Below are 18786 nucleotides of genomic sequence, written 5' to 3'. Positions count from 1 at the left end.
TCTCTAAATATTCTGGATCAGAGTTGAGCTGAAAAAAACATAAATTGAAAGCATACAATAATATTGTTCTTACTTCTCAGGAATGCGTGTTTAAAGGAAAGTGTTTCAACATTGTTAAGGAATAAAGGTTACCAAAGGAGACTAGCTTGAGGATTCTTAGTGAATCTCCTTTTGTAAGTTACATTAACCAAAGATTTGGAAAGGAGCAAGGGAATCTTACCAAATCACATGAACAATTTAATCCTAAAAGCCAGCTGGCAGACCATTTATGTCTTTGTATCTCCCCAGTGTGCCTAGTGTGTGAGTTCCACCCAACAAGTGTTCAGTCAATGCTCCTGGAAGAAAAGATGGAAAGAAGGAAGAGAGAAAGAAAAGCAAAGGCCAGGGCTTCCTTGAAAGTCACTTGCTCATCAGTTATCGCTTTTAAAGGATCAATGGGTCATAGGTCATTTCTATGTTTGTTTACTAGGCTTTCAAATTTTTTCGATTAGTCAACACAAGTTCCTTTAAAATACACAGCCAATCTTATCTTAACTATGCACAATGCACAAATACGGTACTGCATTGAGTGTGAGCCTTGTTAAAATACTGAAGATCATTTCTACCCCATAATATTTAAGGTCCAATCATTTGGGCAGCTCTCAAAATGCTAGGATGAAGGTGAGATCAATAAACTTAGTTGAGGATTTTTGTTGTTGTTTTAAACTTTCCCCTCACTTTCTGACCATGAAAATAAGGAGTGAATCAGATGCAGGATTTGAAAGAACACTAGCACATGTCTCTTTCACAGATGGTTTCCAACCTCTACCTTTACAAGGCCCTGAAAGCAGGTAGAAATGACTTCATATTTTTCTAATTAATTTCTTCTAATTAATTTATATTTAAAAACTGAGAAGGAACTGAGGTTGGTTGTAAGTACTCAAAATTTAATTCTAAATGTTGTAGCTCAATGTATCACCTGCTTGTACACAAGTGTCTTTCTTGAGGTCCTTTACCAAAAAAAAAAAAAACACAAAAGGTCCACACTGTCAAACCGTTAGGGAGAAAAAAGAAAAGAAATCTCAGGCTACCACAAAATACCAGACCTCTTTGGAAGGACTCCAGGAGACAAAGAAAGGATGAGTTCCTTCTCCTGGACACAAAATGACAGTTTTAGAAATACTTTCCCTTGTTGGTGGTTGAAGTCTAGAGATCTGGCTTTGGACACCACCTCTTCCCTCCTGCTCAGAGACCTGTTCTTCCAAAACAAGCCTGTGGAGTTTGTAAAATTTATCAGGCAGAAACTCTGGAAAGTGCCAGCACCAAGTACTCTCTACCAGAGGAGCAGATGATATTTGCTTTTCCCTTAGCACGATCCAGTGATCTTTTGCAAGTGGCTAGAGCACATAGTAAAAGGGTTAAGTCCCCAAATGAGTTCATTTATTCCTACTCAGTCTCTCCCATCCTGGAAAAGTTTCCTGGGAGAGACTGGTCCAGAGGCACGATTTCTGGAACCCTTCCTTTGAGGTATGAGTATTCAGGGATCCTCCTGTCCCTTGCAGCCCCATGTCCCTCTTGATTATGACAGCTGTCAATGCCGGGAAGCTTCTTCTATGCCAAAGGCTGCCTCGGAGGCGGGAGAGGGTCCCAGGGGTGCGGGGCAGTAAGGGGAAGCCCGCGCTTCCCTGGCAGGAGTCTGGGGACATAGTCACCCATGCCCCTGCCCCAAAACACGTGTTTTTCTGCCTCCTCCCGGGAAGCACCCAAATCTCTTCCACCCTTCCTTAGAGTTGGCCAGGGAGATTCCGCCATCCTGGGGCCAGGAGCGATCCGAGAGAGCCGAGCACCGTCTCCCAACTCTGCAAACCCGGAGTTCAAGGCCGCGCGCACCGGTTCTCGCTCAGCCCTGGCCCTGGTCTTGGTTCATTCATTCCCAGTGGGTTCCCTCGTCTAGAAAGCCAGAGCCGTGCTTCCCGAGCGCTGCTTCCGCCACAAATCTCAGCCGCTCACACCGTGCCCAATCCCTTATTGTTTTTAAATCTCAAGAGTAACCTCACGAGGATTTGTTCCTTACACTCTTTTTCACACCTCCACTTACCCCTGCAATTAAAATAAAATAACCCTCCGTTTCTCGCATCTTCATCTGGAAAGGGTCAAGCAGCAAACTCCGCGACAGAAAATCACTCCCCTCCCCACTGTCCCACCCCCAGCCCAGCCATCATTTCGCTACCGTCTCCAAGGCCCAGGCCGGTGTCTCTCGGCCCCCATCCCGGGTAGAGAGGCCCACCCCACGCGAGCCCCTCGATTCCCCAAGGGTACAGAGAAAAGGCCCCTCACCCTTCCGTGGATGCCATGGCCTGGGGAACGCCCCCTCCTCTTCGGCAGAATACTGCAGCGGCCGACGAGGGAATGAGCGGACGCCGGGGTGAGCTCGAGAGTGTGGAGGTGCGCGGTATTTAAAGGGCTGCCTCCCCCGCCCTTCCACCCCCCCTCCGGGGTAAGCCCTTTAGCGCTTCACCCGGCGCAGGAGGCTCCAGCGAGCGCTAATTCGCCCCGGGCTCTCCACCGCGCACGTCCTGCTCTCTCCTCCGCCGGCCGCGGCAACGCTGGACGGAGCGCTCGGGAGCAGGGGCTCGGAGTAAGATTTTCCCGAGGGAGCGTGGCCCCGGGGATGCGGAAGGGCGCGCAGGGGCGATGCACCGCCGCTGCCGCAGCCACCTGTGCTTTGCTGCGGGGCTCCCTGGCGCTACGAGTGGCGAAGCGCCGGCACCAGGAATAGTGGCGGGAGGAGGGTGAGTGTGTGTGCGGGTAAGTGTACAGGGGAGTGTGTGCGTGCGCGCGTGTGCGGGTGTGTGCGCGCCGGGGGAGGCAGTGGAGGCCGCTGCGCCCTGGCTCGGCGCCTGCCGGGGAGGGATTGAAAGGTTTAGCCCCGCCAAAGCTGGGGATTTGCCGGCGATCTCTCTATTTCCGTCCAGGGCTGACATCACCAGCGCCGCCGCCTCGGGCGATTCCTTTAACCACCGCCTCCGGCACCCCATCCCGAGACGCGGCCCCTCCTCTGCCATCCTTCCTCCTCAGCTTCTCGCCATAAATTAGCAAAATAAGAAAAGAACCCCGCCGGTCGCCCGGGAAGGCCTGGGCCCCCAGTGGCAGGAGCCCAGGATCCAAGGAGTCGCTATTGTTTCCCCTGAAGCCCGCGTGGCCCCGGGTCACCCCAAGCGGGGCGGAGCGCAGGCCACGGCGCGGAGACCCGGGATGGCCCTCCGTCCCCGCCTCCCTCCAGCGGCTCCGGGCGCTCCCCATCCCGTCCTGACACACGCGCTCCGGTTCACACTCACCCCCACGCTCACCCTCACAGACGGGCACACCCACCCCCTCCACCCACGCCCAGGGGGCCGGGCCCAGCGTAACCCATGCTGCCGAAGTGCGCGGGCGACGCGGCCGAAAAACGGCCCAGCTGCAAGTCCTCGCCTGCTGTGTACCGAATAAATCTCTGGCCTTCAATTATTCATCGGGATTAATATTAATGCGGCTCCTCAAGGGCGGCGCGGCAAGGGGGAGGTGTAGGAGAGGCGGTGGTATTTTTAAACCGGGCGGTCAGCCTGGGGAGCGCCGGCTGGGAAGGCGCGGAGACATGGCCCGGGGTAGGGGCGGGGGTCGCGTCTCCACCCGCTCGGCTCCGCTTCTCACCGGCTCCCGAGCCCGGAGAGGGCGCACAGAGACAGATGGGCTCCCGGCATGCGAGTCGGCGTCTCCCGGCCGGCTTTGCAAAATTAGACAAAACCCGCGCATATTTTATGATCTAGGGGACACAGCAGACACCTAAGGTTCCATCACCAGCCTATCCTGTAATTGTGGCGAAGGGAAAGCCTCACTTTTCTCTTCTGGAAAATGGGACCAAAAATAATCCTCCTTGAAATGCCGCGGTGAGAATTAAACAGGCTCTCGTGAGAATATTTGCAAAGTGTAAACGCGCCCGGAGATGTCAGCAGTGCAAGCCTGTCGCTTAGGGACTCCCGGGCTCCTCCCGGCGGGGGAAAGACACCTGGCCGCTCTCCGCAGCGCCGGGACAGCCGCCCGCCCCTCCAGGTTCCTTCCTGCCGAGGGTTGTCCAATCCCATGACCAGCCATGTGGAAACACTCGAGCCGGTTCTTAGAGACGGTGCCTGGGGATCCCAAGTCCCAGCAGGACTCAATGCTAGGTTAAATTAACTGGGATCTGAGGACTTAACTCCAGTTCCGGATTTTACCACGTTCCAGCAGAGTAAACCGGGGCAAATTTCTTCATCCCAGCTGCAAACTGGGAATAACATCCCTAAACTCACGGTGCTGAGAGCTAAATGAAATGTAAAAGATATGTAAAGTGCTTAACCTGGCACCCAGTAAACCTCAAAAAATGTTAAGTTCATTCTGAGGGCCCTGGGAGGTTAGTTTCTTGGCTAAACCTGTAAAGATGAATAGGCAAATGAGAAAAAAAAAAAAATCAAGAAAAAGAGAAAAGAACTAAACAAGAGTTAAAAAAAAAAAAAAAAGAAAAAGAAAAAAAACAACTCTAATGTTCCCTTGATCTCCCTCCCCCAGATTTGACTCCCTCAAACCCCTGTTCCTCCATCCATGCCTTTCTCCATCTCTCTCCTTCCCTCGCTCTCTTTCCTGTCAATCCTGGTAGATTAGACAGATCTGTATCTTATTTATCCTAGGACCCTTCAGAACCCACAAGACACTAGAAACCATTCTGACTGCATTTTCTGAAGAAAAAGGAGAAGGAGAAGAAAATCCTTAACTATCTCCTCATCCTTGGGCTTTTGTCTCTGGGTACTTCCTTCTTCCAAAATCTTAGATGTTGTTTTTTCTGATAGAATGTGTTTTTTAAAAAATAATTTGTTAATTAAAAACTACCTCCTTGCATCTTCCTTGTTTGGGAACTCTGACTCCTCTTAAGTCCTGTCAAGGGTAGGTGTGTGACTTTGAATTTGAAGCTGTCATTTGCACAATTGTTAAGTCTTATTTTCTCTTCAGAATCTGGGGGTTTAAATTCCCTTTCTTTTGAGGTGGTAACTGGAGAACAAAGCCACGGAGTCTCTGACAGCCCTAGATATTAATGAACCCTGCAGTGCTATCCCACTGCAAGTGCCCTCTTTTTTTAAAGTGACGTGAATGAACTACTCCATCATAATCCTCCAATATCTGCACACAGGCGTGAAGGGCTAAGTGAAACCATTCATCAGCACCTGTTGCCATGGTACATAAGCTTAGGGTACATAAAAGGACAGAGCAAAGCGGGTGGAATTGTTTTTACTTTTTAAAACATCCAATTAAAAAAAACACACTCTTAATTATGTTTTCAATGTTCCAGTCCCAAGAGAATTCAGGTGAGTAATCAAGCATGGCCAGGTTAGATGGGCTCAATCATTCCAGTTTGCATCTTCTGTATAAATGGCTAAGTTTAGGAACCTTGACATCCAACCTATGTTTGAGAGACATTTGTATTCAGCTTTTGTATTCAGTATTGTGCTTTTGCCCTAACTATGGAATTCTCAGAGGAGACCGAGATGCTAGAAAATTCAATGGTGTTCCTGCTGCCCTTGATCAGCCTATTAAATCAGGTGCCACAGTTAATTCCTGGATAATAATCATTACCTAGAAGGAGCTGGTTTTCTATTCTTACACCAAAGGGGACCTGCCAACATTCACCCAATTCTTCATGTTTTAAGTAAACTTCAGCAGTGGTTTTCAACACTGGCTGCCCATTAGAATAATCTGAGAGACCTTTTAGAAAATGAGAATGCTTAGACCACTCTCCAGAGATTTTGACCGCATCATTCTAGGGTGGGGCTCTGATGTTGGCATTTGAAAACTAACAAGCAAAAAACTTCTCCAGGTGATAGATTCTATTGTGCAGCCAGCACTGGGAACCACTGGACTAGAGGTGGTTCAACAAGATAGAGAGGGCTCTGGAAACATGGCCAAGAGAAATGATTGGAGCAAATTTGCATGTTTTGCCTTTGGAAGGAGAAAAGTAAAGATGATATCATACAAGGCTGCCCTTCTCTCTTCAAATATAGGGAATTTTAACTCTGTCCACGAAAACGCTTGTTGTGTATTATTCTGGACAACCAAAGTGAGAAGCCATGAAAACACAATGCTTTCTTCTGAGGTTGTTCACACATGACACATTGAGGGTGAGGCACTATATCACACTGCCTCCATGCTGGGTAAGAACGCAGCTCTGGGTCGCATAGACTTGGGTTAAATACTGTCTTTGTCATGTATTAGACACTGTGTGACCTTAGGCTGGCCACTAACCTCTTTAAGTTCCCAGCATCCTCATCTAAAAATTGGAGAATGATAGCCACCTCAGGGTCCTTGTGAGAATGAAAGAGCTTAGCTCATTGCCTGGCACACCATGAACACCCAATAAAGGGTCACCCTTAACACAGCACATACCCAGTTTAACTAACCCACTGAGCTCACTTGCAAAACCTAGCCTCCCCACCTGAAGTATGACCTCATTATCTCCTTTTAATACTTGCAACAAACTACAAACCTCTCAGTCAGCCTTAACTTGATAGAGCATTAATATGAGAACAGAACAAGGTCAACCCTACGGGCCAGCAGGAACACCATTGAATTTTCTAGCATCTCAGTCTCCTCTGAGAATTCCATAGTTAGGGCAAAAGCACAAGGGGTGGGGTACTCCAATATGTGCATCCAGATTTACCTTTCTGTCTTAACTCTAGCTCCGGGTTCTCAAACTTCAGTGTGAATAAGAACTAGGCTACTAGACTGAATTCAGAAACATCAAGAGGTGACTAGATTGTTGACTTAAAACCTAACCCCAGCTATGAGATGTGACTTACTGAAGTTGAATTAAGGTACTGTTTAGGCTTGTGGTAAAGATAGCATTAGCTTAACATTTACTGAGTTCTTACTATGTGTACGAGTTCTTACTATGTGTACAAGTCCGTCCTTACATGTATAACCTCATTTAATTCTTAAGATGACCTTCAATTGAAGCCATTATTCTTATTATTATTACCATCAGAGGAGAAAACTGAGGCCAAAAGAAATTAAGAATTTTGCCCAGGGTTACCCAGATAGTGAGTGGTTGTATTCTGGAAAAAGATGACATTCAAAGCACGTAAACTGTGGAAAGTTTAAAAAAGAGGCTAAATAGAAAGGTATGGGAAGAGTGTAGGAAAACTATAAGGGATAGTGCAGCCCCCATGGGCTGGTAATGGTGGAACACCATAAAGGAAATTTACTGAAACCCAGAGGGCAACACTGTGACCACTGAGACATTTGCTTTGCAAAGGAACCTGCTAGAAGGGGGCCTGGGAAGAAATACCTTAACCCCACTTCCCTCCTGCCCTTGTCTCCCCTCCAGGGCTCTCTGTTAGTGAAAGCCAGCTGGAAGCCAGTGGGCAGGAGAGCCTGTTGGGACAGGCCGTATGGGGTCCTTGCAGTTCAGCTTCCCTGGCGAACACAGCAGGCTTGAGAAGGCTGCAGAATGGATCTATAGAGTCAAATGGATGAAGCTTGGATTTGAAAGCAAGCCGTCTTCCTGCAGAACCTTGTTTTAACCTCTCTGCTCCATAACCTGTAGTGATGATAATGCCATCGTTATTTGAACAGGTTGCCGCTATGCCATGTGAGGCCTCTGCACCACAAGGGATATTCCAGCAGAGAAGCAGAGTCTGCCAGGCCATTTGCTAAAGATCAGAAGGAGGTATATTTATACCATGGAGAAGGTCACCAGATGGCCTCAAATTGTCCAGTTCTAAATTCTATAATTCTCAATTTTCTTCTTCCTTTATTACAGGAGCTTAGACAAAAGAAGGGACAAAGATTCTCCCCTCTCCTATTGTGCTCTTCTAAGAAATTCATTCCCTGTCTTGGTTCTCCTCTGGATTGCTTGAGTTTGGTTGCTGCATCTCCACATAGTGGGGGGAAAAACCCTCCTAATATAGAAAAGGAAGAAATGTCCTACCCTGTTTTTCCATAAAAGGCTGTTGAATGAGACCATTTCCCCCTCATGATGACAACAGAGGAGAAATGTTTCAATGTGCAAATTTCATCAGAAGAAAGTGACCTAGAGAGAGAAATAGCGGCCAAGTGACCCAAGGGTTGCCCCCTCCACTATTAATGTCTGAGAAATATGAATTTGACTTCTTCCCCTGAATGCAATTGCCATTTCATCTGCCTTGCTCTTTAAGATTATTGATAGTCTCCAGAACTTAGCAATGAGAAAGCCACCCACCATCAGCTCATTAGATGGGACATTTATATCTGCGGTTCTTTGCAAGGTCAGGACCATCCAGTGAATGGACTTGTCCTTTCGGTGTTTCTGTGCAGCTGTTCTGGTAAAGCAAGTCTGGACTTTGAAGTCAAGAAGGCTCTCTGTTCAAGTCCCAGCTCTACCACATGTCATGGAGGGAGTCACTGAATCCCTTTGAGCCTTAACTCCCTCTTCTGTAAAATGGAAACAATTCTTGTAGCTACAAAATTTATATATGTAAAGCAGATTTAGCAGTGCCTGCACATGGGAGCAGCACACTAAACGCCTGTCCCCTGCCTTCCCAAATAAAGGAATTATAAGCTGCTTGTCTGGACCCATCTTTTAAAACTTTGACACAATCATTCAGATGACAACACTAGGCCTTGAAATTTTCTTAAGGTTTTTGGAAAAATAAGTAAGATAGAGGGGATATCTGGGGCCCGTTCTTCAACACAATTACCTTGAATATGCTAATTTTTTAAATGTGAGCTATTTTTAGGATGAATGATAACCATGAATGAAAATTGTTGTATAGTGTTCCTATTTTAGAGGAAAGATACTAAACCATTCTCTTACAGCCCTGAAGCCAAGAGCAACAGAGAGAGAATACAGAGAAGGCTGAAACTAAATTGAAAACAAGGAAGTTTGAGAAAGAAGAGGGTTTAAAGTGATAACTAGCAGAACAGTTTTCACAGTGGGCAGCATCAGCTCATTAAGCTGTATTAAGAATGCTAAGGTGGTCACGGTAGAATTTATAACACATTCTGCTGGATTAGACAGACCTGGGGATCCTTTGTCTCACCCGTGTTTGAGGCAGTGAGATTCAAGTTGAATTTGGCATTCCTTCTTTCCGTTTTGAATGACTCCCATAATTTGGCTTAACCCTTCTGGGCATCACTGGGGATAGTAAGACACACATCGATTGGGCTTTTCTCAGAACTACATGTGGCAATGTCACATAAAGCACTCCACACAGTTTGTGGTCCACGGGGGTAGCTATTATCATCTTGGTTAGGTCAGTCTCCTGGCTGCTGCCACCATTGTGACTCAAAAGTCCGGTTGTAACGCTTTGGATCCAACCACACAATGCAGCCACAGATGAGCCAGTCTGTATCTCTGTCAGATTTGGTCACTGAAGAGAGAAAAATAAAAGACAATCATCTCTCTTGGGTGCTTGGAGCAGTGAGATATAAATTGGGTTCATTCATTCTTCTCTGCTTAGCACACATTAGCAAAAGAAAAGTAAGGGTGCTCTATTTTTATCTCACTTTCTAGCTGATGAGGAAAGAGACCTTACTTCACAGAAAACCTCAGTTCAGACTAAGAACTTGGTCTAAATATAATCCACTCTTTGGGCAGAAACTGTCTCATTAAGTAGAGAGGGTGGGAAGGCTGAGACACTCGGTACCTACACTTATTTCCTGATGAATTCTAATTGAAAGAGTGTGGATTCATTCTGTTTATTTAGTACAGATGAAGAAGGAAAGGAGACAATGGAAAAAAGATGAATTGGGAGTTCTCAGCATATCATTTCTGTATGTCAGTGTCTTCTAAAAAATGACTTCAGGCAAAATGTCAGAGTTAGCACAAATTCTTTATGCCCACCATAAAAACCATAAAGTTTTGAATTGGAATGACTGTCTTTTTTAGTATCTTGATCCTGTATAAAGTGGAAGTACTTTTTGAGAGTGATTGCCGGTATTTAATTTCTACCCCCAGTTTCTTCTAATCATAGCAAATATTGCCAATTATGTAGCTATCGTCCCCTCCCCTTTGTTCTGTTGGGACACTGCAATACTAAGTGGTGACAGCCTCATGATGGGCAAAAGGATGGAGAGAGAAAATTTTATCTTCTAGGGGGATTTCTTGGCTTCATCCCAGCTCCATTGTGGTGAAATGTTAAATGATTTTGCTGAAGGACTGGATCAAGGAGTCAAGCCAGGCTCTGGAGATCTCAGAAAATTCATGAAATCATGATGTGATCCTTGTTCAATTGTCTCTGTTCACTTCTCTAAGAAATTACTCTGGTAATTCTGAGAGAGGCTTTGTAGCAAATCCATGAGTATTTTTCTCATGTATTATTAAGAGAAAGAGATAGCAACTGGGTAATTTACTTCTTAATTGAGATTATAGATTCAATTTCATTCAATCAAAATTTGAAGAACTAGATTATGCCTAGTATAATGACAGTAAATTGAAAGTTATCTCAATTCACTTTGAGGTTTCATTTATTAGCACCTGGATACTGTTTTATTTGTAATGCACTGTTTCCCCTTTCCACTGAAAATACACAAACTTTCCTGAATTCAGTATATTTTATGATGAATAATGTTCTTTCTTTCTCATTTGTATAGAATTACCTTTTTCTAGAAACCCTAAATCCAAGAACAGGACACTGTTTTCTTTTCCAAGAATTCACTCTCTGATTTTATCCTTTACCTGAGAAAACTATTCCCTAATTTTACCTACTGACTTTTTTTTCCCTTTCTTGACAAAGCTCTGCATCAAACCTAGTCCACCAAACTCTGGATAAACACTCGGTGAGTTGGAATACAAATGTGCAGTGAGCCCTAAAAAACTCAGCCATTGAGACCAGCTTCTTAAAATGCTGGGCCTCAACGGCACATCCGGGCAGAGCCCTGCCAGGGAAAGCAAGTCCCGCTGCCAAGAAAAGCAAAACGAGACCACAAATTGCCACCAAACCACTCCAAAATGTTCTCATCTTTCCAACAGCCCTGAAAAGATAAACTTCCCCAAGCCCTAGGGATGCAAACCATTTCACTTAACATTGTCACAGGATCGTAAAAGGGGTGGGGGGATAAGGCGGGAGTGAGGATATAAAATGTGCCTCACTTCTTTTCATCTTGCTTTGGCTGTCAGCTCGCTGCTTTTAACTCATCTTGTCCTCATTTAAGATACTGCTCTATTAGAACAAAATGCATTGTGTCAGTGCAACGAGACTCAAGGTCTCCGTTAGTGTCTAGGTGAAAAGGACAACAGAACCAAGTGCCATACTTGATGACCCCACTAATAATTCCTAGCACACAAGGAACTCGGGTTACAGTGTGGCCTGGCAGTGCCTTTCACCCATGTCCCCCAGATTCCAAAGTGATCCTGCATGATGTGATTCCTTCCCTGTCTCCATCCTCACTTCACAACACTCTCCTCTCACTCTTTCCCCTGGTCTTACTGCTTTTCCAGCAGTTCCTCCAATATGCCGGAAACTATCTTCCTCAAGGTCTTTGCACACACTGTTCCTTCTGTCTGTAAATGCTCTTCTTTATCCCTCACCCTCCTTTTAGTAGCTAACTTCTCAGTGCAGCCTCTCTTCCTCAGAAAGGCAAGCCTTTCACCCATCCTTTCCAGATTAAGTCAGTTCCCCACGGTATGCATTCTTACAGCATGCTGTATATTCCTTCCTAGTACTTATCATGGTTTATAATTTTGCATTTACTTCTGGGACTATATATATATATATAAGACCAAGGGCAAGCACTAGCCCCTTTTCATCCATCCTTAGTATTCCCAGTGCTTGACTCATAGTAAGCACTCAGTAGATTTTGGTTGAAGAGTTCATGACAGGCAGGTAGAAAATCAAGGAAATCACAATTCTTAATTGAGTTGAAAATGGAAGAGATTTTATCAACTAACATTCTGATATAGGAGGTAAATGTAGAAAGCCCAATAAGTTTTGAGTGGGTGACAAGTTAGACAACATGAAATTCTTAACCCCAAAGAACTATGAAAATGTATATTCAAATCATACAACTCGTAACTCAGTGGGATAACAGGTACTATGATAGAAAGTATGATGGCTGCAAATTTCCTTCTTGTCCATGTAGAACTGGTCCCTTTTAATAAGTCTAAAGCCTGCATCACCTACCCCCCCACACACACATGTGTACATACACACACACATACCCATGGGGAAATAGATTAAAATTTACTGTCAGCACTGGTGCTTGTCTCTAAAATTTATGCAGATAACTCCCACTTACATAATCCCACCGCTCTTAGCTCTCAACCTTCCTGGATCTTCTAACTCCTGGCTTCCATTTATTTCTGCCCATCCCTTCCCGGTACCTAACCCTACTCCATTATTACCAGACTTATTTCCACGTGCTTGAACATCAACAGCATTTTCAAACTTCCTTTCCTTTCCCCATCCTGAAAAGTACTTGGATTGCGCCTTCCTTTCAATTCTTGCTGGAGTTCATGCAAGAGATACAGTGTGAGTTGACTACTTGGTAACTCCCTGAAGTTCACGTAGTGTGTAAACCTGGCCTTTCCTAAGGCAAGTAAGGCTCTTGCGTAAATCACATACGTAGTTAAATTTTATGCTTTCTCTATATACATATTTTGATATATTTTCCCATTATTTTATATACCGAGTCAACCCCCTCCAGTCAAAGACCACCAGAGCACATGTATAATTGAACAGGTTGGTTTGATTGCTCCTTGCAATGAGGGAGAAGCACAGAAACACATCATTGGGAACAGGGCTGGGCGGGGGGGGGGGGGGGGGGGGGGTGTCTCATCAAGAGAGTGTTAGAGCGTTAAAGATTCAGGCCTGTGTCCAGTGATCACAAGGAGATTTCCAGAAAGTGGGGCCTTGTTCTAGATCAGAAGCAGGGGTAATTCTATAATTGGTTCTCAATAAATCTTCTCTAGAAGGAAGGAAGAATAGATGGAGGCTAAATCCATAATTGGTAAAGAGGCCGCAGGCACTCATATTAGCCAGGAGAGGGGAATATTTGGTATTTGTGTGGTTTGCATAATGACCTTGCTTTCTTCTGTTCTTAGACAAGATGTAAAATGGCCTTGTTTTTGTATTGATCTGTCACAGTCATGGAACAATCTTGCCTGATATTGGCATTCTGTGTTTGTCTTCAACAAGAGAACCCCATAGCCTGGCTGTGGGTGCTTGGCCACTTCCAAGTCACCAAGGCCTAATCAACAGAACATAGATATCAGGGGCTGCATGTGTATTAAACAATAGAAAAGGAATCAGAACCAAACTATTCCAGAAGCCACAGGTGTTCCCAGATCCCCCTGAAGGCTTCCTCAACTGACAGCCACTCTTTCCAGTATTAATATTCCATGACTGGTGACAGCTTTGTTTATCAATTTAGCTAAGCAGGAACTATGTTTGTAGAATCCCCTTCTCTGTATGGTTCCGGGTTAGAGTAGGCATAAGAGAAATATATGTAAGGTTTTAAAAGAAGTGAAGTGGCAACTGTTATGCTCTGAAAGTTGGTAGAGGGCGCCAGGCACAGTGGCAGCTCAGGTACAATGTCACTGATCTGCTAGCTTCCCTTGCTGGGGTAGGACAGCACTCAGGACCACAGCTCCTCCAGCACCTGCTGGAGATCTTCCTCCAGCTTCTCTGCGTCTTTAACCAGGGTCATGTGCAGCCAGCTACTTGGCAAAGGGGGCCAGAGCCTTCTGTGGGTCACTCACATCATGGTGGGTGGAGGTGGCAAGAGACAAACACGAGTTCCCTTTTGTCCTTGTGGGTTCCAGTTTGCCCTACTCTGCCTTATTTCATAGCCAGCTTTCCTTCCCAAATGCTAGCCCAGTTGATTTTAGAGCCCACACCAGGTGCAAAGGAACAGACTTCACCATTGCTCCATTGCATATGATCAGATCCTTTATTCTACATCACTCTTAGTTGTTCTGTTTCTCTGACAAGCCCTGATGGATGTATGCTCCAGATTTCCTGCTGAGAAGGGGCCTCTCATTCTTACAGTTAGAGTGCTATCCTAAGATGTGAGGCACATTTTATGTAGGATGATGGGAGACAGTCCTACAGCAGCCAGATATGACCAAGGGACTGGCTCATGTGTGACTCTCTTGCCCTGATCTGACTCTTAGGTTGGTGTGTTTGAGTGCTTAGAGCCCATACAGTAGTGCTAGGGTGGACAGATTCAGGGGTGGTGGCAAATGGTCGTGGGGCTATTAACCAAGCAGCTGGGATGGTGTCATCAGTCCATGGGGCCAGATTTAGCATCTGAGGGGGTCAGAGTCAGAGCTGAGATGATATGAATGAAAACCAAATCTGAGTGGTGGGGCAAGGGCAGACAATGACACTAGGTAGAAAGAGACTATCAAGAAAGTGAGAAGCAGGATGGCCCAGGTGAGGGGTCAGGACAGAGTTAGGGAACAGAGAGAAGGAGCCTGGGCACCCACTGGGTGACATGTGATGTATCAGTTACAAAGGAAGATGTGGAGGCTTGATGGAGCTGTACCCAGCTGTACAGCCCTGGTCTTGCCAAAATTGCCAAAGTACAGGGTAAGCACTAAGCTCACTGCTTTACACAGTCTCTCACTTGATTGTCACAGCTACCACAAAAGATGGATTTTACTATGCCAGTTTAACAGATGAAACTGAAGTAGATAGACTAAGTCACTTACTGAAGATCACTTAATAAGGAAGTTGTAAGACAGGAATTTGTATTCAGATCTCCTTGATGCAACATCCATTACTTTTCTCAAGAACCAAGCTTCAAAGATTAAAACAACCTTTGGGGGACCCAATAAGTATCTGCAGAATCAAAGCCTCTGGCCCAGAAAAACCGTCAGAAGACTCCAACCCTGGATAGCATCTTGATTGCAAACTCATATTAAGTTGCTCCCAAATTCCTGATCCACTGAAACTGTGAGACAATTACCATGAATTGTTTTAAGCCACTAAGTTTGGGGTAATTTGTTACTCAGCAACTGATAACTGATACACTGCTTGTAGACTAGGCCGTGAGGATGGGGGTAAAAGGTGGAGGCTGTGACTTATAGAAAGACTGACAAAAAGAGAAAGTACAAGTGATTCCCTTCTGGCTCAAGGGATTATGTAGAGAGATGGGAAAGCAGATTGGGAGACAAACGTGTCCTCACTTCCTTTCTATGGTCTAAAGTCCTTGATGGAGAAGTTTTCTCAGGCTGAGGGAACAGCAGAGCTCCTGTTTGGGACTATAGGAGGAGAATGTATCCCAGAATGCCCTGCAACAATGCTGGGCTCCCAGCTCTCGAGTGGTATGTAAATGATGGAGAAATTCCTGCAAGCCCCCAAGGGAGGAGGTGGAGGTCATGAGTGCTGGGGAGTCTCAAATGGGTCAAATAGGAGAGTCCAGTAGATCTCAGGAGTACCACAGGACCAGCAAAAGCTGAGGTGGGGACAAGTCAGCAGGGAGGACACCTGGGACCCATGGAGGCTAAGAGAAAACATAGCACAAGTCACACTAGTTACAGACTTGAGCCACAACTGTCAGCACAATGCCCAGCTACAGGAAAGACCCACCGCACACACCCACAGAACTCAGGGAACTCAGGGGTCCCCACTTTATCCCAATGCTTGAAGTCATGTAAGACTCCAAGACGCCATCTTCAAGAGGAAAACTCTGGTGAGGGGAGAAGGGAAGAAAGGATAAAAAAGAAATTCACCCAAAGAGAGAATGTTACTGAAGAGATTATTTAAAGATCTGATTGGACTGAATTCAGTTTTTAACTCCACTACCCAGTGGGAGCCAGGGATGGGGCTGGAAAGGAAAACCATAGTGAGGCTACAGTTTCTCAATCTAGCATAAGTAAATGTGTGATTCTAGTTCAGACACTATAAAAATATAACATAAAGATTTATGGAAATTCAAAGCAGGGTTTTTGTGCTAGATCTAGAACATAAGAACCAGGAGGCACTAGAACTCATCTCATCCCTGGTATTTCCCTGTTTGTGCCTTACTTGTTGGAACCATGTCCCTCCTCTCCTAGCCCATTATCCACCAAGCTCCAAGGGTGGGTACTGAAAAGATGACATTGGCTTTGTCAGATACACTTTTTGGGATTATGACTCCTGGCTCTAGTTTCAGAGGGTCATCATCAACTCATTGGGTCTACTATGTGTAGCACAGAGAATCCACAAGCAGGAATTAGAGCTGTCACACTTTTGTTTTGAAGGTCAGAAGTCAGCCTTTGTTTTATTAAAATGTATACAGGGAATTGGGAAAGAAAAGGACCGGACTGTACTGTGGCAAGGTACACAAGAGCATGCACCACATCCAAGCTCCGCTGTCCTGGCCTGTCCTGCAAGAGGCTCTTTGGAACATGCTTTGGTTGAAGCCTTGGAAATGGCTTCATGAAGCCCAGACCTCCCCAGCCAACCTTCTCTCAACCAGAGCTGACCGTGACATCTGCAACACCCAATCGAATGGGGAGGTTTGCTTTGCTATTCATATTGTCTTTTTTGAAGAAACTATTCTTGCAAGCCCTGACATCTTCCAAACAGTTTGTCCATGTAGTGAGGGAGGCAGTGGCCTACCTGAAACCAATCTCTATTTGCTCTCCTTTGAGCTTTGTCCCTGAAATCAGAAGCTCTGGTGGAGCCAAAGTCATGGGCAAAATCACACTCCATGTCCACTCTGCCCAGTCAACATATACCCCACCGTGTATGGATGGATATGTGGAAAAGCTGCTCTGCTGGCCTGAGGCTCACTTCATGTTCCTTTCAATCCAGTCTTTAAAAGGCAATACCTTGGTGAAGGCAGTGGAGAGGCTCCAGCTGCAAGTTTTATCGTAGCTCCAGCTGACCAGCCCCACCAGGTGCCACCGCGGCTCGGAGGATGCCTGTCCTGGGAAGGACACTGCCGCAATGCCCCCTGTCTCTGCTGGGCAGATGTTGGAAGGGGTGGTGGGGTCCTGGTTGGCGCAGAACATGTTGTCCGTGACACTCACGGGGATGCCATGGTCTTCATGCTGCTCCTCGCACAGCAGCGAGTCCACCACCCTGACCGTCCCCGAGCGCAGCGTGTTGTTCTTGAAGCCCGGGCTCCTCGCATCTGCCAGGACATCCCAGCCGGCCACGGTGATGTGGAATGTCTGGAAGGAGGTGCTGAGGTCACGGGTGGCAGCCAGGCAGATGGGCTGGACTTGGGTGCTGATGCGAGCTTTGTCCAGGAGCTTCAGGATGGCGATGTCAGAGTCGAGCAAGATGGGGTCGTAGTTGGGATGCAGAATGATAGCAGCAATCTGCAAGCAGAAGAACAGAAAGCAATGGTGAGCAGCCAACTCACGGTGGGCAAGCACAAGCAAACCTGAGGCTAAATTATCGGGAGAAAATGTCTACGACACAGATGTAATTATTCAGAGAGAATTTACTCAAGGGAATGTAGAAATCAATTGCTCTGTTTCCAGGGTTGCATCCTGAAAGGCTGCTGGGACCTGGCAGGTGGAATTAAATAAGTGGAGTGGACAGGTGGGGCTGTAGAGAACGGGAGTGCACACCCATCTAAAGTGGACAGTTGCCAGTTGGCTCCAGCTGATCGTTGCCATGCAGAAACTGGGCCAGCATTCTAATTTTGCCAGAGAACCTAGGACTCCAGATTCTTATCTGAGTTTTAAATGTTGGTAAATAACTGATTTAAAAAATTATGTTAGTGCCATCAAAGCACAAAGCTCTGCAGGCTACCAGTTTGCAACCTCTGGTCTACTGTAATCACTTTATGTACCTTCAAGCCAGTAAGATAGAGCTATGCCCAAAACATTCCAAAGACTTTTCCAGAAAGTCTTACCTAACTGCTCCAAATCCTTGCTGATCATTCTCTCTGATGGAGGCTTCTAGAAGCTAACATCTGTGGTACCCTATAATATTTGTTTGTATATGTTCTATTACTTCAACTACATTTGGGTGCATTTCCTCAGGGCTTATCTTTTGTTTCACTGATAACAATAGACTGGTCTGTCTCTTCCACTAGACTGTGGGCTCTTCAGGGTGAAAACCATACCTTATTTCTTTTTAATCTGTTCTCAGTGAATGGTACATTTTAAGAGCTCAACACCAGATGGATGGATGGATGGATGTTTGGATGGATGAATGGATGGATTTATGGTTGGATGGATGGATGGATGGATGGATTTATGGATGGATGGATGGATGGGCAGATGTTTGGATAGATGGATGGATGGACAGATGGATGAATGGATGGAAAAATGTCTGGATGGATAGATGGAAGAAAGGAAGGAAAAGAGGGAGGAAAAAGAGGGAAGGAGGGAAGGAGGGAAGGAAAGTCCTGGTTTCCAGGTTGCAGCCCCCTCTTACTCGCAAGCTCTGGATGGTCTTCTCGTCCCGGTCATCATCCCTGTAGAATTTCCCCAGGACGACTTTGAGGTCTGCTGTCTTGATCACGGAGACCTTCCCCAGGTCGGTCACGCAGTGGGCAGCCACCACCACAGTGCGCTCATTCACCAGAGCGCCGCTGCAGACCAGGAACCAGGTGCCCTTGTGCGGGTCGCCACCATGTGCCCCGCTGGTCCGCCTATATATGGCCGCCTGCCACGGCCAGCGCATCCCCTGGGTCTTCAAAGCAGTGACGTTCTCAATTTTCCCACAGACTATGGAGAAAGCATCAGCTCATTATGGTGAACTCAGACCTTCCCTCTCTGAAGAGAAATGAGTCACTTGAAAAGGTAGGCTGCGTGAATGATAACCACCAAGACTTCTAACCTCTGTTTCTCCTTTCCCTTTAAATAGTAATCAACCATCC

The 18786-nt window shown here is 46.1% G+C and overlaps 2 protein-coding genes and 1 long non-coding RNA gene across 5 annotated transcripts in view; 1 reads left to right on the top strand and 2 right to left on the bottom strand.

The window, feature by feature from the left end:
* SLC1A2 (solute carrier family 1 member 2) overlaps window positions 1-2840 on the bottom strand; it is a 171927-nt gene extending 169087 nt beyond the window's left edge. The window contains exon 1 of one of the 3 annotated variants that reach the window (XM_037838851.1): window positions 2317-2840. In XM_037838851.1, coding sequence (XP_037694779.1) covers window positions 2317-2333 — 17 coding nt within the window. In that variant the 5' untranslated portion in view covers window positions 2334-2840. The remainder of the gene's footprint in view (window positions 1-2316) is intronic. The other 2 variants (XM_037838850.1, XM_037838848.1) reach the window with 2 other exon arrangements.
* LOC119536166 overlaps window positions 2417-18786 on the top strand; it is a 28681-nt gene continuing 12311 nt past the window's right edge. The window contains exons 1-2 of the long non-coding RNA XR_005217365.1: window positions 2417-2617; window positions 18634-18709. This is a non-coding gene — a long non-coding RNA (uncharacterized LOC119536166). The remainder of the gene's footprint in view (window positions 2618-18633; window positions 18710-18786) is intronic.
* The window catches only part of PAMR1 (peptidase domain containing associated with muscle regeneration 1), an 81977-nt gene continuing 79376 nt past the window's right edge, over window positions 16186-18786 (bottom strand). Inside the window, exons 10-11 of the mRNA XM_037838847.1 lie at window positions 18342-18634; window positions 16186-17272 (exon numbers count right to left, since the gene is read on the bottom strand). Coding sequence (XP_037694775.1) covers window positions 16736-17272; window positions 18342-18634 — 830 coding nt within the window. The 3' untranslated portion in view covers window positions 16186-16735. The remainder of the gene's footprint in view (window positions 17273-18341; window positions 18635-18786) is intronic.

Source organism: Choloepus didactylus, chromosome 6, assembly GCF_015220235.1.
Source record: "Choloepus didactylus isolate mChoDid1 chromosome 6, mChoDid1.pri, whole genome shotgun sequence".
NCBI lineage: Eukaryota > Metazoa > Chordata > Mammalia > Pilosa > Megalonychidae > Choloepus > Choloepus didactylus.
The sequence above is the reverse complement of the archived record's forward strand: the minus strand, read 5'-3'. Positions and strand labels throughout refer to the sequence as shown.